The 27,168-nt window shown below is 30.5% G+C and overlaps 1 protein-coding gene across 3 annotated transcripts in view; it reads left to right on the forward strand.

Moving 5' to 3' along the window:
• The first annotated feature begins 1,044 nt into the window (after nucleotides 1-1,044).
• LOC106459826 (bromodomain-containing protein 3-like) overlaps nucleotides 1,045-27,168 on the forward strand; it is a 96,651-nt gene continuing 70,527 nt past the window's right edge. The window contains exons 1-10 of one of the 3 annotated variants that reach the window (XM_013919493.2): nucleotides 1,045-1,469; nucleotides 2,532-2,612; nucleotides 9,975-10,014; nucleotides 13,375-13,590; nucleotides 13,984-14,130; nucleotides 19,428-19,496; nucleotides 19,725-19,809; nucleotides 20,063-20,451; nucleotides 24,479-24,649; nucleotides 24,841-24,930. In XM_013919493.2, coding sequence (XP_013774947.1) covers nucleotides 2,608-2,612; nucleotides 9,975-10,014; nucleotides 13,375-13,590; nucleotides 13,984-14,130; nucleotides 19,428-19,496; nucleotides 19,725-19,809; nucleotides 20,063-20,451; nucleotides 24,479-24,649; nucleotides 24,841-24,930 — 1,212 coding nt within the window. In that variant the 5' untranslated portion in view covers nucleotides 1,045-1,469; nucleotides 2,532-2,607. Of the gene's footprint in view, nucleotides 1,470-2,531; nucleotides 2,613-9,974; nucleotides 10,015-13,347; nucleotides 13,591-13,983; nucleotides 14,131-19,427; nucleotides 19,497-19,724; nucleotides 19,810-20,062; nucleotides 20,452-24,478; nucleotides 24,650-24,840; nucleotides 24,931-27,168 lie in introns of all 3 variants that reach the window. The other 2 variants (XM_013919491.2, XM_013919492.2) reach the window with 2 other exon arrangements.

Here is a 27,168-nt window from a genome sequence, read left to right on the forward strand (position 1 = left end):
CAGAAGTTTCAGGTTGAAAACAAACCCTGTCATTATTTCTATTGACATCAGATTTAGAATCAGATCAAACTGTATCAAGAGTCTCTGGTGGAGTAGGTACAGGTACATCAGGTCCATGAGCAACAGGTCTTTATGCAGATTGAAAGTTCGGATAAGAAATTTCCTTTTTATTTCGAGTGTTGTAGTCTTGAACGTTACATGAGCAAAAATATCATCTCCGTGGTTTCTAGGCTCACGCCAGACCATTGGAATTCCAAAAAGGAAATACTTTTTCTTACCTTTAGTCCATTGTCTCAACTCTTCGACACAAACGGGGCAAACTTTGTGCAGAGCCCATGATTTGTCTTGGTCGCCAAGTTTTATTCCAAAATACGCATAATACGCTTTTTTGACAAATTTTGTAATGTTTTGCCTATGTTTCTTTACAACAAATATAATAGAATATCTTTGGGTCATAGCGCCAAATAACTAATACGGAAAAGAAAGAAATAATGTCAAAGTGCGCGCACAAACAAATACTATCCAGAAATGACACACAATGCGGCCTGTTAACGGTTTATATGCTAGCGGTGTGTTTCTAGTATGTTGTAGAACGATCTCTAAATTGATTTATTTGAACCTAATTTTTCCTAACAACATTTAATTCCTTTTTATCATTGTTTTTGTTTAACAGACACGTAATTATAGTTCAAACTGTGATATGACTAAAAATGTCATTCCCTTATTGTAACTGAAAACTACACATTATAAATTAACACTGACAAATATATATTTGGTTTCTTGAGTTATTATTGAGCTAGAAACTAAAAACTGTGTTTTAACTCTATAGCTATTTTTCTTAAAACATTTATGTAAAAAAATGCTCCCCTATTGTGTTACACCTATTGATAGAAATCATTTAGTATGATTAAAATAGTTTACATATGCAGACCATTTATTATAAAGATTTATTGAAAATGTCCAAAATATTAACTGCATATTTATTTATTTTTTGATTTGTTGACTGTTCGTACAAGCAATGTAAAGTAACATTAAGAAAATATCAGAGGTCATGTGACCGTAAGAGCGTTGAGTGTACTAACAACAGTGGCAACCATAACAGCAAAGGCGGTAGGACAGTGGCGTTAGTGATGCCTTAGTGGATTTCTTGTTACTTAGCGGGAAACATAATGGTTTAAACTGAAACATATGGATATAACAAATGAAAAAACTATGTTAGAGTTTAAACTAAAGTCTAAATTCACAATAAATTTATTAAGATCGTGAAGGTGTTGATCACGTGGTCTAGACCGACCAATGACGTTGGTAAATTTGAACCTTCTCGCGTACAAGGCGTCCTTGCCATGGTGCGCAATCAGTGATATTTAACGGGTTCTTTTCTTCCACTCGAAATCTGGTAATATTATGAGGGTCGAGGACCATCCTTTGCCGCAAGGCTTTTTGGAGTTAGCAGAGATCTTCATTAAAGGGTATTGTGTTGTTATTTTTTAATATTATTTATTTTTAATGGAACAGTAACTTCTTATAAGCTAGTATTACATCTCCTGGAGTCGTTTCGTTCAAGGACAGCCATCATGGATGGCGAAGTCTTGGCTTTTCACTTCATTTTTTACGATTTTTAAAGTAATATTTAAATAGATAAGTATTATTTGCAAAATATATTTTTCGTTTTTCTTCGTGCTCCATGAATTTAGCAGCAAACTTTCTTCTGGGTTGCTTTTAAATGCTTTTATCAGGCAGTAAGTAAATTTAGGCTTAGAACATAAAACTTTGAGCTAACAGTAGCCTAAACCTATCGTACGGCTAAGAGAGAGAGCCCAACTGACACTAATGTCAGTGTCACTGTGTGTATGTGTGTGAGGGCGCGCGTTGAGCTGTATACACTCGTTATGATAAGGGGGCTTTATGTTACACAGAGTAATATGTTAAGCCTAAAAGTTATTAATATGATAGTCTTAAGTTTATTTATGAAATTGAGATTTATCATTTTATGAGAAAATCATCCAAATGTAATTCATGGCTAATGATAATGTTTGAGCAAAAAAGTAAAACGTGTGTTTGTATGTAATTACTTGAGTTAAAATATATTCAATTTTGATAGAAACTTGTATTTATGCTACGAGTACCTACATAAACAGTCTACAATACCTGGCTGCTCAAAACCACCCTCTACTTAAAGAAAAAGAAACAAACTTATAATTTAAACTCTGAAAGCTGGTGAAGTATTCAGTTCAATATGCCTCATATTTGTGTTATTCATGGACAAATTAGTAGGAATATAGAAAAAACAATAGTAAAACAACCTGCGTGCAAAATATTTCTGAGTTATTGATAATCCTGGGCTCTGTTGTAACCTTCAAAGTTTATAATACTAATAACTGTGAATACATCCGTATGGTAGGCAAGGCTCGGGTGGCTTTTTGCTTACCAACAAATACGAATTTAAAATTTTAATTTCATTATGATTTTCTGCATTTTTTCTCACTTATCTCTTAACATAATTTTCATCTAATCCTGTTTTTTTCTTTCAGATATTTGCAGCAGTAGTGTTGTCATTGTAGAGGAACACTATTTGATAAACACTTTGAGAAAGGAAAAGTCATCATAATGAAGTAAGTGTAAGAAGCAATTTGATACTTAATTAATATTTGTCTCTCAAGTATTATTGAAACTAGTTAACTTTAATTAAAGTGTTTGGAAAAAATCAGATTTCTGCAAATTATCTCACAATCTTAAAAATTATAAGTATTTTTATGGGTCATTTTACAAAGAGAAATGCAGATAAAAATGATTGAAACTTGTTTATAATCTAAATTATTGTTGAAATTGAACTAATCCGATAATAAGTACCTTAATAATACAAATGTAAAGTGTATCTGTCTGTCTATATATATCCTTTAATATGGTAGTTTAGTATAGTTGTATGACACTGCTATGTTCATTGGATGATGTAACGATTCTTAAAAACTGTCTCCAGCCAGTCAGATAGAGCAATTAAATTCTGCTGTTTAAAATAGATATAAAGTAAGTAGTACACGCAATTTTTTGCATCCAGCCAGGTTTTTCTTATTTGTGTGTTCATTTTGGTAGATATTTTAAATTGCATGGTTTCTTCTATAATGCGGAGGGCGATTAACCGTGCCCAGAGAGAAGCATATGAATCATGATTGTGATTTGCATATTTAACTACAAGTCCCATCAACACTGCAGTGAATGTTTTCAGTAAAGAAGCGTGACTTGTATTCCATACATTCAGCATACGTAGTTTTACTAAAGGAAGTAGGAAGTTACAGGCTGGTTTACTTTTAATCAAGACAAAAATTGTAAAACGTATTGAAAATTTAAGGTATGTGAATCCTTTCTGTATCAGTTGTTTGTAGACATATATTAAAATACTGTTTGAACACATCTTTCACCTGTCATTGTCCAGAATATGGAATTTTTAGAATCTAGGCTCATTCAGTAATAACTGCGTGTGTCAGTTATTAGTAGAATTAAAGTTCCCGACCATTGAAGCATGTGAACACGGAATCACTGTTGCGAATATATAAAACTTGCATAAATAAAATACGATTGATTATACACCAAACAACAAATGGGAAACATCTACATTACTAATACATGCTGTATTTCAAGGCAACAATATCTCACTAGTATAAAAACTAACACAACCAGTGAGCAAATGTTAAAACCAAAACCAGTGTGCTGGTTTTAAATTGGCTTGACCAATAAGGACCAGTGATACATCAAACATTAGCTCTCTTCATGCTCTACTTTGGTCTGGCTGGTTTCATTGGATCAAGAAGCATTTACTGTTTGAAAACATGCATATAAAACTTTAAAACCATTTAAAATTCTGTTTAGCCATTGAATCGATAGAAACAAAAGTATACAATAAACTTGGTGTTGTGGACTACATGATTCATAAACCGACACATAGATATGTCTGCTCAAATCAAACTGACATGTCAAAAAATGGTGAATTGGGATTGTAATCAGTCTGTTGGTTATCCTGGCAACATGTTGCTTTATGTCATATCGTCAGTTGTAAGTAGACCACGTTGTCCTGACAACAGTTTGCTTCATATCATTGAGTTTGGCTACAGCGAAAGAATGTGTGCAGCAACTGTCTATAATAAAAATGGTATGAACAATGGCAGTCTTGTTTGGATGTTAAATAATATATATATACGTTCAATAATTAGAAATCACAACTCTAAACTTGGAGAGTTATGCAATCAATATCTGTATTATATAGAAATGAAATACCTCACAAAACCGAATACAGGCTATAACCTTAAAGCATTCCATGTGTACTTGTGAATAATTATGCAAACGACTTGAGTGAAATGAGGGCAATACAGTCTTGAAAATAGTTTTTCACCTGTGCTTTAAGAATTAATATAATTATCATCAATATAATACCCTGAAATTGAAACATGTCCATTCCACATAATGAAAGCAATATTGAATAGCGGACGAAATGTTGGAATGTAGTGTTACCAAAATGCACTGGCTTTTCTATATATATTAAAAGTTGTTAATCTAACTGATTTTTACCAATAATTATTCTATGAATAAGCCACCTTTGCTGCTAACCTTAAATAATATCGTCTTATATCTGCACTTGTTACTAATTTCCTTGTTAATTCATAGACAAACACTTGTTTTCTCAGCTTTTGTATTACGATTATATCTGGGATGACTAATTTCTTTAACATAACAATATGATTTATCAATGACATGACGTAGAACGGGTGGAGTTTACTACTCGTACGTATCTGTCAATCAGGGTATTTCTAGTTTTCAACCAATGTCATTAAAAAATCTCTCCTTTTTTTTCATAAGTACATAGGTAAGCTCATACTTCATTTCTAACATTTGGTTGTTTAAAATGTTCATTTCATTTATCCATATAATATATATCCACGTGTATGAATTAGACATTGATCGATTTTCTTGGGACTACATTTTCTCTTGCCTTGACATGGGCGTCACGCAGAATCAGGTTACCAGGTAAAGCAATAAATCACTAACATTATGTTAACATTGTTCCAGTAGGAAGGTAGCATAAATCTACTAATTTGTGTCTGTGGAATCCAATGTTGTGTGAAATTTTGTTGTTTTCCTTATTTAAAAATCACCAAAACCTCTTACAAGTCTGGGCATTTGACCAGCCAGGAGAAAAGTGTTAATTGACTGTCAAATGGGTTAACACACACACACACACACACACACACACACACACATTTAAAAAATATCCATAAGGTAAGAAGTATAAGTTATGATACAATAAATACAAGTTTTTATTGTTTAGATTGAACACTAGTTCATTTTAAAGTCCTATAGTATGGGTGCAAGTCCAAGACTTGTATATAATATTAGCAGAGGGAGAACTTGGGGGGGGGGGGGGCTAAAAATTAATATTGTATTCTCTTCTTATAATGAATTCTACTCATGTAAATAAGCAGTTTACTTTTATTTCCAATCTTCTGACAAGAAAGCCACGAGGCTTACAGTGCTGCTGTTTTGATGTTTATTATCAAATGTTTTTGTGATAATGTGAATAAAGTTGAAGTATATTATAATATGGCATGGTATAAATAACTCGCCTATAAGGGTTTCAGCATGTGATAACCAAGGACCTGTTAAATTCATGCACTATATTAGTGCTGTGTGTGTGTAAGAAATGTCAGGCTGTGACACAAATAGTTTTTTATTGTTTGGATTGAATGCTTGCTCTTATTATAATTTGCTAGTAAACTTACCTATGAACAAACTGGGAATTTTAAGGCCTAAAAATTAATCAAAAAACTGTGTTAGTAAGTGGCTATTTATGTATTTGATACAAGTTTTAGATTATTTAACTGATAAATAAGTGGTCAGTTGACCCACATTGAAATGATCATAAACGTAGTTCCAAAATAATAATTGATTATACAATTATTGCTAGTCTCAAGGTCAGTGGCTTCAGAACTTGAAACAGGAAGTATTTAACTCTTGCAGCATGGGCTTGGTCCATGGGACTGACCTTGTAAACATTTTGTGCTTGTAATAGTTTTTATGCTGTAACTTTTAAATTATTAAGCATATGTTAATGAAATTTGGCAGATTATCTGTAAACATTAAAGTGCTTTCATATTCAAAATATAAATTTTTTTTTTTGTTTAATGAAGTCTTAAGGTTTGTTAAGCAATGTTTTTCTCATGCCTTTTGTTTCTTTTCACATGTTGCCTATCCAGTATGCAAAGTAATTTTCATTTTAAGATTAAAAATACTTTAATGCATCAGAAAATATTCAAATTTCACATGTGAAATCTTTATAATGTCCAGATTTATCTAATGTTTCTTAAGAAATCAACTTTATATTTTAGCTGTTATTTTCAATAACAAATCTCTATACAGGTTTGATAGATTTGACTAATCTTGTAACCACCATAAAAATTAGGAAATAAATATAAATTATACCTCTTTCATTCAAGAATTACAACAGATTATAACACGAAAACATAAATTTTTAGACTAAATAGCTTAAATATCATAACATTATACATTTATATATATTTATTATTTTGATTATATTGACCTTTCATCCGTGCCTGGCTAACAATACAGAAGTTACAATGATGCGGCACACATACTTTCATGTTACTGTATCCAATAATATAAAACTGACTATTGGTCTTTACAAAGTGACCTGTCTTGGCTGTGTTTTAGTGGACTAATATTTTGTAAAATACAGTCATATTTCCAATATAATACATTATTACTATTTACAATTATGTTCTTAAACTTGTTTTTTGTTAAAACATAGAACAGTAAATAAAGAAGTAAAGTAAACAATTATCTCTTCTAGTTATGACCTTTGTACTTAGTTGCTGCTTGATGTAGGTTGCTAAGCTTTTAAAATTTCGCACTTGGAGGATATGAAATAATTTTTTTTAGGTTTTTATATATACAGCTGGATAACCAAAAAACCATAAATTACTATATCGATACCATAGAATTCCACTAATTTATCAAGCTTAGTTTGAAAGAAGGAGTTGGCATAATAACACATGAAAATGGCTGAGAAAGCCACTAAGGGGACATTCTGAGCTTTCAATTGATTATTCACATGTCGTAATGAAGTAAGCGTATATGAGGGACTGTTTCCAAGAAATGGAAAGAGGTGAGTGGGGCCACTGTGATTGATTCAATACACGCGTGATACCTCAGCAAATAGAAAAGATACGGGGTTCTTATTTTATATTCTAGCTTGTCAATATCGGTAATTTGAGTTCCTTATTTTGAATGCAAGTGAACTATAGCAATGACATGGGCTTTGACCCGTGACGTGTCTGGAGAGGGTTAATATGACATTTGGTACTGTGTACATGTAGTGTTACATTGATTTACTGGTAATATCTACTGTCTGTCAAAAGTTCTTTGATTAACAAATTTGCCAATTATCCACCCTGAACTTGGTCTAACTGAGTATGCAGTGTAGCCAACTACTGTGATTTGCATGTACTGATTATGATATTAAGCGTTTCACATTGGCTTCAGTGTAAAATATTGAGTCACAATACACGTTTGCACTTGTTAAGTATTTATATTATCTTCACAAAATTAGGTAGACTTTAGGGTTTTTTAATGAAATCTTTTTACTAAAGATTTGTTTGTAAATACATCGGGTCTGTTTCCTTACTAGTACAAGTGCAAAGTGATTTTCTTGTTATGACTAAAAATGCTATTCTTCATCCCAGAAATCTCAAATTTCATTTGTGTAATCTCTAAATACGTTTCAAATGTTTGTTTTCTGTAAAACTTTGTTTTATCTACCATAACTCTATACAAGGTTAGTCAATTTGACCAACCTCCTAACTATCAAAAAAAAGAAATTGAAATAAATCTAAATTACCCTTTTCTTTCTAGAAAGATATCAAATTGTAACATAAAACTACATTTGTTTATCCCAAGTATTTCTAAGCTTGTAACAGTATAAATCTATTTATAATTAAATTTTATTGTTTGACTGCCCTATCTCTATACACGATTGGTCAATTTGACTGACCCGATAAACACCAAAAAAGAAATAAAAAGAAATCTAAATTATTACCCTTTTTTCTTTCTAGAATGACTTCAAATTGTAACATGGAACTACATTTATTTATCCTAAGTAGCTTTAAACTCGCAACAGTATACATCTGTTTATACTTAAATTTGATTATACTTTGAACCATGTCTTACTACTATTCATGCCATTGTAAATTACGTGTTGTTCATATTACACTACTGAATTACATTACTCGGAGCTGGTGCAGCTCGTGCCTCGTGGAAAATTATTATTATATTATTATTTATTTTACCTAATTTAACCTTAACTAATCCAAAGAGATTCCTATTTTTACATTTTAGTTACTTTTATAATAATAAATAAAGTACTTACCTGGACCTTTTTTTTTTGGCTGTTCACTGTTGATGACACTTAACCCTACTTTTCTTTATACAAATGGTAGTAGTGCACTAAATAACTTGTATTTAATTAAATAATGCATCAAATAACATGCAAAAATCAAGCTGTCCTATAACTGTCACAATTTTTCTGGCTTTTTAACTATGCAACAAGAGCCATTACAAATTCATCCATGTTATTCTATGTTTCCTGTGGGTACAAAGCTTGTACTAAAAGAGAAATTGACAATTCTCTATTCAGGAAACAATGTAATCTGTCATTTGATAGATGAAATCCTTGACTTTCTATTGGTTATGAAAATATAATATTAAACATGAGAGAACTATTAAAAAATTCTTAGAGAGGATGTGACAGGTGGGTGTGGCATGAGGGGTCTGGTCTGCTTTTCTATTTGATGGATCTATAACCAAACAAGATTGATGGCTATAACAATTATGCTTTGTCTGAGCAATGATGATTTGATAGTATGTAATTTACATTAAATTTCATATTTATTGGAGGGGTGGTAAATAAATTACAGAAGAGGGTATACATAGATAAGAAATGTCAATTTCTCACAGTAGGGGGAAATTCAGGAATTTTTTTTAATATTCCCTTATAAAATCAATAACTTAAAACTTATATACTATTAAAATATGGATTACTAGCTATGATTTTATTCTATACTAATTGGTATAACATAAACAAAAAATAGTTTTAATTACATTTTTAATGTAAATCACTAAAAACCTCGTGACATGTGCAGTAAAGGATGCCTGTGCTGAGAGGGTTAACTCATTGACTGCTGGTTTGCTGTGGCAGTTGAATGCAAGTGTGCTGTATACAGTGTTTGGCTCACAAAAATCTTTTCTGGTCTTTTGTGAAGCTGTGGAGTAAATCTGCTTGTTGCATCAAATGGCTATAAATTTCAATGTGGATATATATAATTGATGCTCGTAGGTAGTTGATTATATCAAATTATGAATCAGTTTATTTCCACACTAGTATTGTTAAACGTGTTTAAATATCAGGTAGGAACATGTTGCTATTATATTTTCTTAGTCATTTAACATTCTGAAAGCCTGATGGCTATTGTTCACTATCCTGTGTTCAACTAAATTTCAAGAGTTAATGTTGTCTTGCTTAAGCTGCTGTATGTTAATGTAAAGCCCTAAGACACTGATTTTTGAACTGTAATATATATCCAGAACATAGATTTTACAACACTTGTGTACAGTATAGAAATATTTATGAGCTTTAAATTTACAAGAAAACATATAATACTTGTAAGTTCTTTGGATTTGATGCTATGCTGTTAGGTAAATTTTATTTCTTGGTTGTAAAAGATATGGCAATGAAAAAAAAAATATTAATAACAAAGGTGAAAATAACTTCTTTAAAAAGTTTTATATTTTCTACTTTATTTGTCAACATCTATTGGGAAAAATTAACTTCAGTAGCTCATATTGTGTTAACATTTAAAAAATGTATGATTGTAGTTGAATTGAATAGACATTGATGATAAAGTACTTTATAGGATGGGTGGGTCACAAGAAGAGAGTGGAAACCATGATGTGGTAAGTTTTTTTTTGAAGTAGTTTATGCATGAAAAATATATTAATGATTTATTAACTTTGCTGATATATGCAATTCCCTGTCTTACATTACTGTGTTCTTCAATTTGTCATTCAAATATAGATAAATAACAAGATGGGTAGGCTTAGTTAATCTGTATATGATTTGTATTTTTTGTCGTAGTAAAATCATAAAAAGCTGGCATTTAAAAAAAAAAATTCAGCCTTGTGATCAAGATTGAACTCCTCATGCCTCTTAAACTATAAAATTTAGTCGAGCAAACTTTTCACATGGCTAGAATATGAGGTTGAAAGTCTGTACCGTGAATAGTATCTTCGTACTTGTAGCAGCAAAATTATTACACTTACTGGAAAATACTGTTTTTGAAATTAATCTTTTTCTCTGTACTCACTTTTTTCATGTTGTTATCCATATGAAATCACATTAATATAAAGAAAAAAAATATTAGTATGTTACTTTGATATATCATTGATTTTAACAAAAAAACTCACTTTAGCAGGCTTATAATACACCTGTATTTATTTAAATGAACTCAGATAAACAAGCATAAGTATAAAAACATGCTTTAGATGTGTATTTAGTTTCATATTAATCTTGCTTAATTTGAGATTTAGGAGAAGTACAATTTAATACTATGCTTTTAGTTTTAATAATTCAATTTTACCCCCTGCCATGTAATGAAACACTGAAATATCTAAAACCAGGTAGAAATTGCAAGGTATAACTAATTTTAAAAAAATAACTCATTTAACACTGTTATTGGTATGTGAAATTAAACTGTCAGCTGATGATAATAATAAGTGATGCATCTTTTAAAGCACATTTAATCTATTATTACAAAACAAGGACATGTTACATGTTTTGAACACTTTTTTGGGGGGTTATCATCAGACAGAATAAAAGCTGACAAAACAACAGTAAATAAACTGTATTTGAAAAAAAAAGAAACTATACTATACATAAGGTAAAATGTCGAACTTAAGGTAACACTGAGCCTTAAAGAGTGCCCCCAATATTTCAAAGATCACATCTTTCAAATTTAGCCTGAATCGAAAGCTTAACCTCTTTTCTACATAAATAACTCATTTTTGTCTTAAAATCTTCACTAATTAACCTGTAGTAAGTGATTAAAAATAAGTCTAGTTTGTTTTCATTCTGTTTCCACTTCACCATTAAAAGCAATGTTAGTTTGAAATTTAGTACACTCTTCTATAGCTTGAAGTTTTTTGATTAAAAAATCTTGACCAGTTGTCTTGTTATGAGTCTTATTACCACTTATAAAGGCATTAATTAAACTTAATTGCCCATACCTTGTTAATGTTGCAGAAAATTTACAAAGTTTTTAATTCAAGCTATGAGAATGTTCATTAAGAGCACATGTTTTTATCATTCTTAAGTAAAGTAATGGTGTTAAAACAGTTTATGTATTTCTTTATCCCTGCTGCGTTAATTATACATATGACATATATCAGAGATTGTGACATCATACATTTGAAGGTTATAAGAAGTAGTTAACAGTGTTTCCTCAGTGTGTAAGTTTGCCCAGTTTTAAGGGTCAGTGCTACCTTAAATTTTGTTACATTCACAGTGTTTATATTGGTCAGAAAATTCGTAAACCAAAATGTTGTTTGAATGAATGTAAACTTGCCGTAAAAGACAAAAATGGAACTTTATAGTGTGTAGCAGAATGTGACATTAAATATAACCACTGTATCCTGTGATCCGACCAGATTAATTTGTTTCATGAGTAATTACAAGAACTGAATGTAAAAGAGTCGATAAAAGTAATTAAACACAGATTTTTCTTTAAAGAAAAAGACAGATTCTGGAACTTAAGTCTTCCAGCTGTACTTGAATTAACATTTTATAGATATATATATATATATTTATTGATATATTATTTACATTTCTTAATTAGGTTAAACATTTTACAATATGTATAGTGTATAAATGTATTGATTGATCTTTTCATTAATTTAAAATTGAAATGCACTGTGTTCTAAAAACAAGTTTTTTAAATACAGCATATATACTTTTGTCTGCTTTCATTCTGCCTGATGATAACTCAAAAAAATGTGGTTGAAACTTGTAGCAAAATATACTGATATAATGATAGATAATTGTGGTTGAAAGGTATATCACTTTTATTAATTAAATTCCACAAGATATACGAGCAGATAAATTATGTCAACTGACAGTTTCCAAAGAGGAGACAGACATAATTAAATAAATTTCACTTTCCTTTGTTACATCAATCTGCAGAATTCAGTTGTAACTGATACCTGAAATAGGCAAGTTGAGATAGTTGTATCATGTAAAATTCTTGTTATTTACAAGTAGTTTTATTTCTGTATAACATCTGGATGTTAAATGTTTATTTCCAGGACAAATTAAGAACTTAAATAAATTTTTGAGTATTTTTCTTACAATGGTGTTTTTTTTGTAGTTATACTCAACATTTTCAGTTTCTGTGATCAGGTCAATGCCTGTCTTTCCTCAGATTTGCTTGTTTAGTTTTTATTCAAGAATAAAAGCTTTAAACATTGAACTCTTATTTAATTTGTAATGACAATAGAATACTTCATTGCTAAAATATGGGTAGGGCAGTAACTTTTATGGGCTCAAGATAGTTTTTTTATCTTGATTATATAGATTGTTTGAGAGAGGAACTTTTAAAACTAAAAATTTTACTAATTATTACATTTTGTAACTGAACCTTTTTTTTCTTTGGATATAATTGAACTATAGTGTTACTGTTTTGTTAGATTTGTCTAGATGTATACTGTATTTGGCATCCAGCATCTGAAAAGTTTCATAATGCCACATTTGAAATTATGTATGGTATTCTGGTTTTTCTACTATGTACTGCTAATTTCAACTACTTAAGTTTAGTGATACAGCTGATTTATGAATGATTGGTAGGATATTTATTTAAATATGAGTTGTGATATGGTCAACATATGGGCCTCTCTGCATTAATTTTAATTAATTGCTCCAAAACTCAAATTTCTATTTATTAGCAATAGAAGATGTAATAGTGTTATATTGAATTGTTTAAGTAAGATTAAAAATACTTTTTTTTTTATTATAATAGCTTTTTTTTACATGTGCTTTCATTTTTTTTTCTTTTTGTAGGGGTTAGGGTAAATGATGCTAAATAATTAACTTGAACATTTAAGTAGTTTCCCTGTTCTAGGAAAAAGATGCAAACTCATGATATGTATGAAGTAATGTGTAACTTTAACTAGAAAATTTGGTTCTCTGTACACCAATGAAATATATAAGATTCCCTCACAAAAATCACATCAATACAGGTTACTTGTCTGGCTCTTCCATATCAGAATGCCACGAATGATGCATCAGCTACAAGTGAAGAGACTGGGCCAGAGCCGGTGAATGGCATTGTTCAACCGTATTTTGTACCTCCATCAGAAAAACCTCACCGGAACACTAATCAACTGCAGTATCTCCTTAAAGTTGTAATGAAAGCTGTGTGGAAACACCAGTTTGCTTGGCCGTTTCATGAACCTGTGGATACAATTAAACTGAATCTGCCTGTGAGTAATATACTTAAGTTGTTTTAAAGTTAGAGTAATTTTTATTAGTAAATCAAATTACAGTGTACTAATGCATATCAAATATTAGTTCATACCTAGCTTATTGTGTGTTTTCGGTAGTGAATAAGTTGAATAAATTTCAACAATAATAAACAAACGGGTGTGAATAATACTTAGGGTTGAAGAAAGAGCTCTTTTTCTGAATAACATTCAAAATTTAAGAATGCTCGTACTATAGGAATGATGTATTTTATATGTGAACAATACTTGTGTATTATTTGTACTGCTTTATTTATTGTTTAAACTGGGAATCTTTAACAGGTAAGACAGTTGAAACCATGCATGTTTAAAGATAACTACATATATAGGTTTTTAAATTTTTTGTACATTCAGGACTATCACAAAATCATTCAACAGCCAATGGATCTAGGAACAATCAAGAAGAGGCTAGAAAACTGTTGGTATTATTCTGCTACTGAATGTGTGGATGACTTCAAGACCATGTTTACTAATTGTTATGTGTACAATAAACCAGGAGAGGTGAGAACAATCTCATGAAGTATATTTTTTAATTTTTTTTTTCTAGAAAGTTTTTATTTTATTTTTATATATGTATATGCTGTATTTTAAAGCATATTATTTATTTGTCTGTATTACCAAGGTTTGTAATAGGTAGTATGCTACTGTGCACTTAAATTGTTGAAAGTGCTTGTATTCCTTTAAAACTGAAAATGTCAATAAAAGAAGTCGTTGATTGGATCTTTCCTTGCTCTAAAACTACATTAATCAGTTATTATCGATTGATGCTTAAGAGGTAATCTAGAGAAGTAAGTGTTCCACATTTGTCCATTGTATTAGCAGAGATCTTGGACAGTGCTGATGCTATTTATACATAAAAATTAGAATGAAGCTTCAGTTAGGTTCTTAAAATGATCAGTGTTCTTTTTTAGCCATGATATGCATTTTTTGTAACACTGACCATCCACCAAGTGTAAAGAGTGACATATCTTTTTTTGTTTGTTTTGAACTTTTCTGTGCATGCACGTGCCCACAAGTGGCACAGCGGTATGTCTACGAAATTAAAATGCTAAAAACTGGATTTTGATACCCGTGGTGGGCAGAGCACGGATAGCCCATTATCTAACTTTGTGCTTAACTTCGGAACAACAACAATTGTGCATGTATATAATGTAAGATCACATCTTTATATTTTATTTTTTTACAGGTTTTGTGATTTTTTTAAAACACTTTTTTATTAATATTTGTAGATGTACTTTTTCAGAATGTTGTTAGTGATTTTATTGCGTATGTTATATATCATTCTTAGACAAGGTTGTGAAAGTCTGGGTTAAAAAAAATCTTTTTTTTAATAATGTTCCACCATACTTATGATTGATTCCACATCAAACAAATTTATATATAGAAGTTTTCATTTGCATTTACTTGAATTTAGAACAGTTGTTCGAACCTCCTAGAAAAGAAAATAATATTAATGGCTGGCTGTTTATTACTATAATATTGCGTTATTCCAGAAGCGTCTAAAATACAGAGGTTAAGTGTCCAGTGATGCTAAAGATGATATTGATAAGAAGGGTAAAATTAGTCAGACTTATTGGCAAGAAGGTGGAAGGGGGCAATGTGATTAACAAGAAGAGTTTCTTAACTCTATTCAGTTTGACTGATTTTGTAACCACCACGTAACTGTGAAACTATACATAATATAAGTGCATGTTCATGAAATTGGGCGAGCTTTCAGTAAAAAATTAAAAGTATGTTCTTCACAAAAAAATCAGACCTTTTTAATGAAATGGTTTTTACTAAATATTTTTCTGTGAACTTGCAAAGCATTTACTGAGTCAATCTGAGTGCAAGATGGTTTTCATGCTAGGGAAAAAGTTTTTTTTTAAATCTTAGTTTTCTTATGTAATTTGCATAATCTCTTAACTGCTAAATAAATAAGTTTTTAAGGAGAAACTTTTATCTGTTATTTCTTCTACTTTGACACAAACTGTTGCTAAACCATCAATGTACAGTGAAATGAAATTTTTGAAATAAAATGAATATTACCTTTTTTTCTTTGAATGCATCTTTTGTTGCCACATCTTCAGTTAATTATATCCAGAATTTCAACTGTTAACATCTTCACACCATTTTTATTTTATGGTCTTATTGTCTAGTTGGTACCACTTAAGCAATTTATGGTCAGGTGAAAACCAGTACATCGCAACAAGAGCACATGATCAGATTCTTGTATATTAATGTACTGTGCGATGGGAAAATGCTAACTCAAACATGTAGTTAAATAAGCCTAGGTTTTTTTCCCCCTAAGTTCATTGTCCAAACAAAAAATGTATGTACATTTCAAATATATGTCTTAGAACATAAACAATGTATCAGTCCCTAGAATATAATGGCCAAAAACAACTCTCATTTTAATTGGCTTTGTAACTAAGCTATAAATAGAGTAAAAGAATTCTCTTACTGCTATGAGCAACAGCTCCACTTTCACATTTCTCACTTATTTCGTCTCAACATTGTTTGCTGCTGCCAAATTTAAAAGGATGGTTGCAAGCTTGAAATAGAAAAAAACAACAACTTTTTATTGGTTATAAACGTGCATTAAATAAAATGTGCTTTTGAAGACTGCCTGGAAAGTTGAGCGTAGATGTGCAGGGTTTCTGTTGTGGGTTGGAAAAAATTTATATATATATGTATATTGATATCTTGGCAAATGGAGATGTTAGGATGTTAAAATGGTATATATGACCTTGTAAATATAGCTTGTGTTTATAGACACTGTAGAAGCTATAATAAGAGAGATAATTGGGAGTGCACTCGTGTCACATGACAACACAAGTCAAGATTAAGAATTATTATAAATATTTCCATTTGAAATAAAAAATTTAGATATAAGAATTTGAATTATAAACCGTGTTCTGATGCCAAATTTGTTGACAATAAAGTTAAAATTTTGTATGTAACTCTGTAAAATGTCATGACGTGTGTTGTGGACTGAGGACAGAGCAGAAAGGGTTAACTGTGAATTATAACCCTTTCCAGGCCAGTGGCTGTATTACTGTTTCTGCATTTGTATTCATAAAAATATATATTTCTGAACATAACCATATATGAGACACACACACACACACACACTCCATACAAAAAATTTAATAATCATTCAGATTTTGGTTATAAATTAGATTTATTGATAAATTTATAATTTATGAAGAAATATTAACTGCTTTACGACAGCTGTATACTATGTCATTATGAAACACACCAGTAACTGCCGAACTGAAATCCAGGTTTCACAAGCTTGTTAGGTTAAGACATTTTGCAAGAAAGAAAAACCTATTGTTAAAACTAGTTTACAAAGATATTTAGCTTAGTAAGTATTATTTATAGAAGCTGCATGATAATTTCTTTTAGGAATTACGGACATTTATTTAAAAAAAAAGCCTTACTAATCGCTACAATTTTGCTGAAATGAAGTCCCTTGCAAGACTTCTTAGTTCCAAATTACTAGTGGAATTTTTTGTTCATAAAGTAATAAGCAATTTTGCCAAAGTATGAATTCAACAGAATAAACCAGCAGGGAAATCAGTAAAATCGTTTTTTTTATTACATTTATATTTCATATCTAAAAAAGAAAATTATGATATTTAAATTATTTTAATAAATGCATGGTCAAGACAAGCTATTATAATAACTGAATGGTTAAAAATTTAGAATTTACAACAGGAAGAAAGGGGAGTTTCATGACAAATATTGTCAAAAAGAATCCCAGTTTTAAACTATATTTGCCTTTATTAGAACTACAAATGTGGAAATTGTAAAAGAAAGTGTGCAGTTGATTTTTACATATTTTGATATCTCTAACTTCATCGATTTCAAACAAAATCAAATCGAGTTAGCACTTTGAACTTTTTTTATTCAAAAGAAGTATCCATATAATTCTGAACCTACATGTTTCGGCTAGTTTTATTTTATAGCTGAAATCTGACACTATTTTAAGCTTCCATGTTGTTCTGCGTAAATGCAAAAAATGTGATATAGGTGTGGAAAGGGTCGTGAAGAAAAACGTAGAAAGCAAGTAGGTCAGTAAACAAAGAGTAAATCATAATTCTGTTATATATAAGAGGGAATGATGATTCTCCGAGACATCCTAGTCATTGTAACTAAATCCTTATTATGAATTGGAATTATTTTTACAAAGGAATGTAGAATTTGAATAATGAAAGCAATTAACTGCTTGTTTTTAGAATCTCACAAAAAAATGTCCATACATTATAAAATGTTTTAAAAATTGGTCAGTTAAGGGAAGCTTTTTCTTTTGTGTTAATGTACAGAATGTTGACCATAGAGTGCTACGAGATGAAAATAAAGCTAGGCTTTATAACAGACATTTATGAAGTCAACATTAAAATGTTGTTCAACTTACTTAATTTTTTTGTTGGTTATTCTTTTTTCCTTTTTTTTTGAACTTTGTCATGGACTCTGGTGACTAGTTCTTTTCTCCCTCTCTTATTGGTGACATTTTAAGAGGTTCCCAGTTCCTTTTGGGTGTCATTTGTTGTGTTATGTTTTTAATTGAAAAGTTAAGCTGGTATGTAGTTTTCATTAAGAATGTCAGATCAAGTGTTTGTAAAACACTATCTGTTTGTAAATGAACATTAAATGGGACGGGACGTGTATATGTTATATATTAATGAATATACATGATAAAACTGACAGAATTTTTGTTTTTTTAATAAATCTAGTGTTGCAGGATAAAATTGTATGCATGAAAAAAATGTTATACGAAAAAGTACGTTGATTAGTGATGAAACATGGCATTGCAAAGTTCAGAAACTATTCTGGCAAAAACTAATGGTTAGACATTACATGTTGATATTTACTTAAAACTTTTAGTGATGACATAACACATGGTTACCAGCAATAAAAGTTAGAATAAGATATTAAAAACTGCTAATTTTTTTTATAATTCTCTACTAAAAGGAAGTCATTGGTAGCCTAAAATGTTAGTTTGTAAGAGGTTAAAAATTACTTTTTTAAGCAGATCTTAATAGCATAGAAAGAAAGTAGGTGGAAAAACAGTTTAAATTAAAGCCTAAAGTATGAAATATACAACTTAATATACCTCTGTAAATGAGATGTTTAGGTTGTCTTTATGATAAACATCTGTTCTATCTGAGGTTAAAATAATAAATCCAAGGTTAATCCCAGCTGTCTTGAAACTAAGGTAGCTGATTCATGACTTGGATACAGGTTTACTACTGTCATTTGATTGATGCTATTTTTTTAAACTGTGAGTTTATAGACATAACATTAATGAATTATGGGCTTGTTTAGTTAATTTAACAATTTATTTTCACAATGGAAAAATATTAAAGGTCAAGTGTGGTTAAATTACAATGTTATCCAATAGCCAGTAGAAGCAATTTGCAAGGAATTAAAATTCACAGAAAAAAATATTGATGGTAATATTTACTTTTAGTAAATATTCAGTGAAAACACCCAACACTCTCAAAACGTTTTCTAAAAGAAAAGTTATGTTGATTAGTTAGTATGAAAAGGAAACTTTTAACTTGAAAGTGAAGTCTTGACTCACGAAAGAGAACATGCACATGGTGGAAAGAGAAACAGAGAAAAAAAAGCAGGGAAAGCTTAAGTTTGAAAATGAACAGAACAGACCAACTTATTTATGGCATAGCATAAATCAAGTTATGTGCTATTTCTTGTAAGAAATGTTATGTAATGTTTGCTATTGTGGTATAATTTCTTAAAATGGATGTTTCTGCAAAGTGTATAACTGCACTTTTTTTATTTGTATTAAGGACGTTGTTCTTATGGCACAGACGTTAGAGAAGTTGTTCCTGACAAAGATAGCCGAGATGCCAAACCAAGTAAGCGATGATGAATTATGGCTTTCTGTCCAGATTTAAAGTTTAATAAAAAGATTGGAACCTTAAATTTATTGACTTGTATAGAAAATAACAGCCATTTTCTTGGGTTTGGTTTTGCAATTTGAGTTTTCAAATAAACATTGGAATGCTTCCATGTTAATTTTGTTTTAAATTCATTCATTGGCTCGTTGTTTATTGAAATGCTGATGAGGTTTTGTTTCTTAATAGGAAATTGAAATCCCTATGCCACCAGTCAGAGGCCCAGGGAATAAGGGAAGAGGAAAAAAAGGAAAAGGTGGTCCCAGAGGGAGAGGTAATTTTCATTTGTGTTGACATTATAAATGTTTGTAGATTAATTTTAAATATATTTTATATATATCCATATTTATCATGTTATTTGATATTCAGTTATTATGAAAAGTAATTGTAAAATATTTTGTAATTAAAATTAGTAAAATGATGCAGTTTTATGTTTCTCGGTAGTTTTCAGTTATATTGTTGAAAAGTAAATACTCAGAAATTTCATGAAAGACAAAAACAGTAAATACGATAGTGTTCATTTCTAGCAGCTACAATGGCAACGGTGGCAGCGAATCCAGCAACTCCTGTTTCAGTGGCAGCCACTGTGCCAAACTCTCTGCCTTCCGTCCCTGTGTCGCAGTCCCAGCCTGCTCCATATCCACCACTTTTGACCACCATGGCACCAGTCAGTGTACCAGGAAGCACCAACACAACAACTACCCTGTCTTCAACTGCGGCAGTTACCTTAGCACCCCTTCATGTTGCACAGAAGCCGTATGCGTACACTGGAATAGGAGATTCTTACCTGTCAATTCCATCTATGACACCTATAAATGATGCTCTTCCTGTAACGTTACATGGCCCTACCAACCATCATCTGGAAGGAGTTACACAGACAACTGCCATCACCACAGTCACCTCAGTACCTGCCAAAGTGAGGAATGTTAACGTTTTTAAAGATAAAATTTAGTTAATTGGCTGTTTTATGGACAGACTAATCACTTACACATTTTATGGTAAACATATCTGTATAATAATATTCAGTTTATGTCACACAACTATTCCTAAACCGCTAGTCGTACTGATTTCTAAATGGTGCCAAACGAATCGTTTTGGCCCTGAGGTTTACAAAAGGTAGAACTTTTCACCCAACCCCTTAGGAAATCTGTATATTTTGCAAAAATGCTTTTACAGGGATTACCCAAAAAAAGTGAAATATGTTTACAGTTGGCTTCCAGTATTTTAGAAATTTTTGTGTACGGTGTCACTACATGAAAAGGTCTTCCAGTTGAAATGCAACTTTTAACTTCTAGTACTTTACCCAATTTCTAATTGGTATGCCACTTAATATTATTGGTTTGTATTTTCATTATATTTTAAATATTAATTTAGTTGCCATAAATTGATTACTATACCAGTGAAAGAGCTTTTATTTATATGTTAAATAAGCAGAAACATTACCACTTGTACCACCAGGTGCTGAAGCTGTACCCTAAGCTCTTCCGTTGTTGAATGTTTAGAAACAGTAAAAGATTCATTCACTTAACAGTCACCTGTTGTAACAATAATGCCTACATTTTTCCATACAATTATTGTTTTAGGTGCCCTAAATATTGTGTTTTCCAATATTTTGCTAGCTTTTGGCATTTAAACTGTAACTTTTAATAAAATTATAATAACATCAATGTATTTTTCAAAATAAAACTTATGATAATTATAGCTTTATCTTGTAAAGTTTGAGGGCCGTTAGAAAATGAATAAGAATAAATCTAGAAACTAGATTTAAATAATAGTAGTATTGTGTGAACAACACATTACATTATTCATGCTAGCTGCTCTAATGGTTTATTTTTATAATGAAAGTATAATACACTAACTTTTTAAAACTTAGCGGTATAACCACATTTTCAGTGATTTGTTTTTTTTTTTTCATGAGAGAGGCTTTCACTTTAAAAAAAAAATCAAGTATTTTGGATTAATCAGTGTTGATAAAGTCTTAAAGTAACCTAAGTAAAAGTCAAAGTTAAAGTAATGTGAACTTGTTCTGTGCTGTAAAACAATTAATTATTATAACTTTATCCTTCAAACTTTGAAACCCAGTAAGGAGTAGACAAGAAAACCTAGGCAGTATTAGCTTTATTGTCACTCCTTGTTAACGACCTTTATGGCTTTTGAATATACGCCTATAATACTGCCCATACCTTAAAACAGTTTCCATGTGATCTCACAAAAATTCCTTTTACATTCAACTGAAATACATTGTAACCAACCAAGAGGAAAGATGTAACCAAAATCACCTGTTACGACAATACTGTGTACATTTTCCCAGATAAGTTTCGTTAAGTATTTTTTATAATGGTGTTGAAGCCAGAAGTGTTGTATTTGTAATCACATAGCTGCTGAAATACATTGAACCAAACCAGGAGAAGAGGTGTAGTTTGAAGAAAACTGTACTAATCAACTAGTTGATTATCAAATACCACTAATTTCTTGGCTCTATGCTCCAAATATGCCAAGCACTATAATTTTGAACACTGATCTATATGTAATAAATTTTTTGCATTCATTTTCTAATAAAACATTAATAAGCTTTGTGTGTTTTCTTTCACTTATCATAGAAAAAAAAAACATGTTTACACATGCAAGGAAATTAAAATTTAGCATAGTGTTACTAGTTGATTACCAAATGAAGATTATATATGTTTAATATTTGTACTGTTAAAAAAAAATTACTTAGGTTGTTTGGAAGAAAACCCAGTATGCTAATCCATTTATGTCTTTTGTTTTATGTGTTAGTAAAACGATGATAAATACATTATATGACTCATCATTTTATTCATTGGTAATGAAATAATAATGCAATCTAATATTTTTAAGCCATCTATTGTAAAATGAATACATGATCTTGAGTCTTGTTTGTTTGTTTTTTCTCTTTAAAGTTTAAACCTGCACGTGCATTTTCCATCCTGATGGAAGATTTAATTATGCATAGGTTAGAGAACCTATTTTTAGACATGTAAAGAAATCTCCAATCATCCTTTTAGATAGTTAAATTCCTTTTTAGTAATTATTGTTAACAGTTTAACTACTTTCTGGTAGCATGATGTAACATACAGGTCTTTATGTTAACATTTAAAGTCACTAGCCCATTTAGACAAGTGACTATAATAAGGCAATGTGCAGATGTGTGATACAATTTTTTTAGACCATTGTTCCTATTGAATCAGGCCAATTGACTGCCAGGGTCGTTAAGGCCGTCAGTGTGTTGAGACTCCTCACCATTACTGAGGATGTGCATGGCTGGAATAATGTAGGGCATGGCACTTGATTGGTTGTTGTGCAGCAGCACAGCTTAGAGGGAACACTGCTCACCAGATCGGGGCTAGTCACCCAAAAATTATTTGATAATAGCACTATGTACAGAAAACATTATTTTTGGTATGCTTGTCAGCTACAAGTATACCCATAAAACTTAAAATGTTCCAAATAAAAATGCTGTACGTGATTAAATAGATGAAATGTAGAAAGTATAATTGATGTAACTATATCTAATGGCTTTGGATTGTTATGATACCATGAATGTAGTCTTCAGTGACAAACTGATCAGTTTATTGATTTTTATCTGCAAGAGAGAAACTAATTTTGTGATTGGCTGTTAAATTGCTTCATTTTCTTCTTTTGGGAACAAACCATTTTAGCACACTGCATTTAAGAACTTAATATTGCTCTTTCTGTAAAAACAAATGTGTGAGTATATCAAAAAGTGTCATGTCGGAAACTGTCTTGAATGTATTTCTTATCGTCCTGGGCTGATGTTAATGTTTAACTCTGATGTAAGTAATAGTTGGACTATACTTTTCAAAATTCAGTATAAATTACAATGAGAAGCACCCCTGATAAGACAAAAACATGTAATATAAAACTATCTAAAGTATTAAAATTTGAGGAAGGAAAGGAATAATAGCCAGAATGATATAGTAGTTGAAATATACAAAAAAAGTATCATAAAATGAATACAGAATACATTAACTCTCTTATTACAGTACCATAAATTCTCCCCAGCCTGTCTTCCCCAAAGTAACTATAAAGCAGTTAAACTGTAACTTTTAAAAATGTACACACATCTTCACAAAATGTTGCAGATAATCAGTAAACATTACAAGGCATTCGTACATAATATATCAATTTTTTACTTTATTTTTTACACTTTCTAATTATTTACTCCTGCATTTTTTATTTTCAATTGTTGATTATTCAACATGCAAAGTAATTTTGATTTTAAGATTTAAAATACGTTCATGCATCAAAAAATTTTCAAATTTCACATGCAAAATCTCTAACCTCCAGATTCACTAGGTATAATAGAAAAGATAGGAAGTTTTATTCATGAGAAACTATAGACTTTGTATTTGGACATCACAAACATCTAATTTGAAACAATGCTGCATTCAAAATACCACTTGACATATTTAGGTTTTTGTTTAATATTTACTTTTAAATAAAGAAATTAACTGATGTATAATACTAAAATTTGAATTATAATCTACAGTTCGATACCAAACTTATTGACCTACATTCGTAAAATAGTAGTTCAGTAAAATTTGAATGTAAAAGTCTACAAATTTGATGACTTGGCCTTTGACATCTGAGAATAGGAAGATCCGTCTCGGGAAGGGTTAAACTGGTCTGCATGTATAGATATAAGCGGTGTTATCTAAATATCTTTTACTGTATTTGGTGGTATAAGGTTTTCTGTCCACATTAAGTAAGCAAAAGAAGCTAAAAGATTATTTTTAATACAAAGACAAGAAATAAACACTGATGTTGAGAAATATTTAGTCCAATTGAAAAAGCCCTTTAATTGAAACTAGTACATTTGTGTTATTTTGTTATTGTATGATATGTATTCTAAAGGCTGTTACCAATTATAGTAATATTTGAATGTTCTCACTGACTAATAGGTAAAAAAAGGGGTCAAGAGGAAAGCAGATACAACAACCCCTTCAAACAGTGTGCCACCTGATATGTTAGTGTATCAAACCTCTAATGATACTAAAGTTTCCAGGATGTCTACAAGAAGAGAAAGTGGGCGACCAATTAAAAAGCCATCAAAGGATCTTCCAGATATCCAGGTTGTTAACTGATATTTTTCTTAAAGTTAAAATGTGTAATAATAACTTTTAAACTGATCCTACTGCATTACATCCATTGAATATGAAACATAAATCATTTTTTCTGTGATAATGAGAAAATTAAATATTGATTGTATGATACATATTTTGTTTGGTGCATGATGTTAGTTGTGATATATTTTTTTTTTTAGAATGCAAATAAACCAAGAAAAGGGAAACTTTCAGAACAGATGAAATACTGCAGTACCATTCTGAAGGAAATTTTTGCTAAGAAGCATGCTGTAAGTTAAAAATTTAAATAAAAATTTTGTATTTAATAATAAAATGGGGCTGGTGGTTAGGGCACTTGACTTGAAATGTTCTGGTTCTGAGTCCCCTTCACACAGAATGTGCTTGCTCTTTTACCTGTGGGGATGTTATAAGGTGATGGTCAATCTCACTATTCATTGTTTTCATTCTAGTCCTTCACTGCTGAATTAGGGACAGCTAGCATTGACAGCCCTCATGTAACTTTGCACAAAATTCAAACCATACCTGCATTGGGCAGAGCACAAAAAGCCTATTGTCAAGCTTTGTGCTTTTTAAGAAAAAATGGCAATATGTAACTGGAAACCTTAATTTAAATTATTTGATTATTTAGTAAGTTGTGACACTAATTTATTGGACAGAACAAACCTGAATTAATCAGTTTAGATTAGTTGGTTATTTTTGTGATATTAATTGGTTTAATCGTAACTTTGATTACTGGATAGTTGGAATAATTGAAAACATTAGTTGATAATTTTTGTGGCAATAATCAATTTAATTGTAATTACGATTAATCAAGTATTGTACAGATCACTAATTGATGTTCATATACAATTGATTATGTTGCTTAACTCTCCCAACACGCGGTAGGTCAATTTGACCTAGTCACGTGACCATCAGTACTCGTTTAACCCTATCAGCATGGGTACCCTTTACTGTGCATGAAACAAGGTCTTACATTCAAAATTTTACTAAACTACATTTTGTTTTTGTTATACCAATTAGAATAGCATAAAGTATTAGCTAATAATCCATATTTTAATAGTATACAAGTTTTAAGTTCTTAATTCTAAAAGGAAATATATAAAAAAAATCCTTAATTTCCACTAGTGTAACACATGACAATTTTTGTCTTAGCATATCAACATTTCTATTTTATCCATCACCCCTCAAAATGTACAAAATTAAACATAAAATTCTTTCTATAAAATTATTATTGCTCAAACAGACCATAATTTTATGGCCTTCAATTTTGTTTTGTTACAGAGCTATCAAATAGAAAATCAGACCCATCTTGCCATACCCACTTGTTACATCCTCTTTTTCACAATTGGTTGATAGTTCTTTATTAAGTTTCGTTATATATTATTTATAACCAATCGAAAGTCAAGGTTTTCATCTATGAAACGGCGTATTGTAAAACACTGTGTTTTGAACGGATAATCGTCATTGTCACTCTGAGTAGCAACATCGTTCCTTTGGGAAAGTTAACGACGAGCTTGGATGAATTTGTAACGGCTCTTGTCGCACAGTTAGAAAGACAGGAAAATTTTTAGAAGTAACTGAACTTGTCTATATTTTGCATGTTATTAGTCTATATTCTTTGGTGTATTATATAAGTAAATAAAAATTGTTAAGTGCTTTATAATAATTGCTAAAAAAAAAATCAGGCTTAACTCTACTCAACAATCGAGGGTAAGAAAAAATAAGATTGGGTAAGTACTTTATTTATTATTATAAAAGTAACAAATTAAAAGTATGGATCTTTTTAAGTTATTTAAGACTAGATTAGGTAAAATAAGTAATAATTATAATGTAATTAAAATGGTTCACAAGGCACGCATGTGAGCAGCTTGTAGGTAATTGAATTCAATAGCATAACGTGAGCTGCACACCCCACCCCCGAGTGATTGACAACTTATAATAGCGCAGATAGTAGTTAAACACAGTTTAAAGGGCAATAAAACAATAAAATTTAATTATAAATAGATGTATAATGTTACGAACTTAGAGCTACTTAGGATAAACGAATGTAGTTTCATGTTACGATCTGAAGCCATTCTCGAAAGAAAAAAAAAGGTTAATTTAGGTTTATTTTGATTTTTTTTTATTGGTGGTTACGAGGTTGGTTGAATTGACCCATTCCATTTTGAGATAGGATAGAGAAAATAATAGATAAACTATAAAGTTTTACTGAAAAAACAAAAAAACGTTTGAAATGCATTTAAGAGGTTTTAGGGATTACACAAAAGAAATTTGTGATTTTTTGAGATTACGAAAAGTATTTTTAATCTTAACATGAAAAATTACTTTGCACACAGACTATTCGAAACAAATACTCAATATAATCATGGACAAATCTATTTTATTTTATTAAAAACACTTCACTAAGAAATGGGACTTTTTGTAAGTGGAAAACTTGTAATATTAACTGAAAGAGTGCTACATTTCGTGAAGATATACCCAATATATTGGGTATATCTTCACGAAAT

The sequence above is a fragment of the Limulus polyphemus genome, unplaced genomic scaffold, assembly GCF_000517525.1.
Source record: "Limulus polyphemus unplaced genomic scaffold, Limulus_polyphemus-2.1.2 Scaffold664, whole genome shotgun sequence".
In the NCBI taxonomy this organism is placed as follows: Eukaryota; Metazoa; Arthropoda; class Merostomata; order Xiphosura; family Limulidae; genus Limulus; species Limulus polyphemus.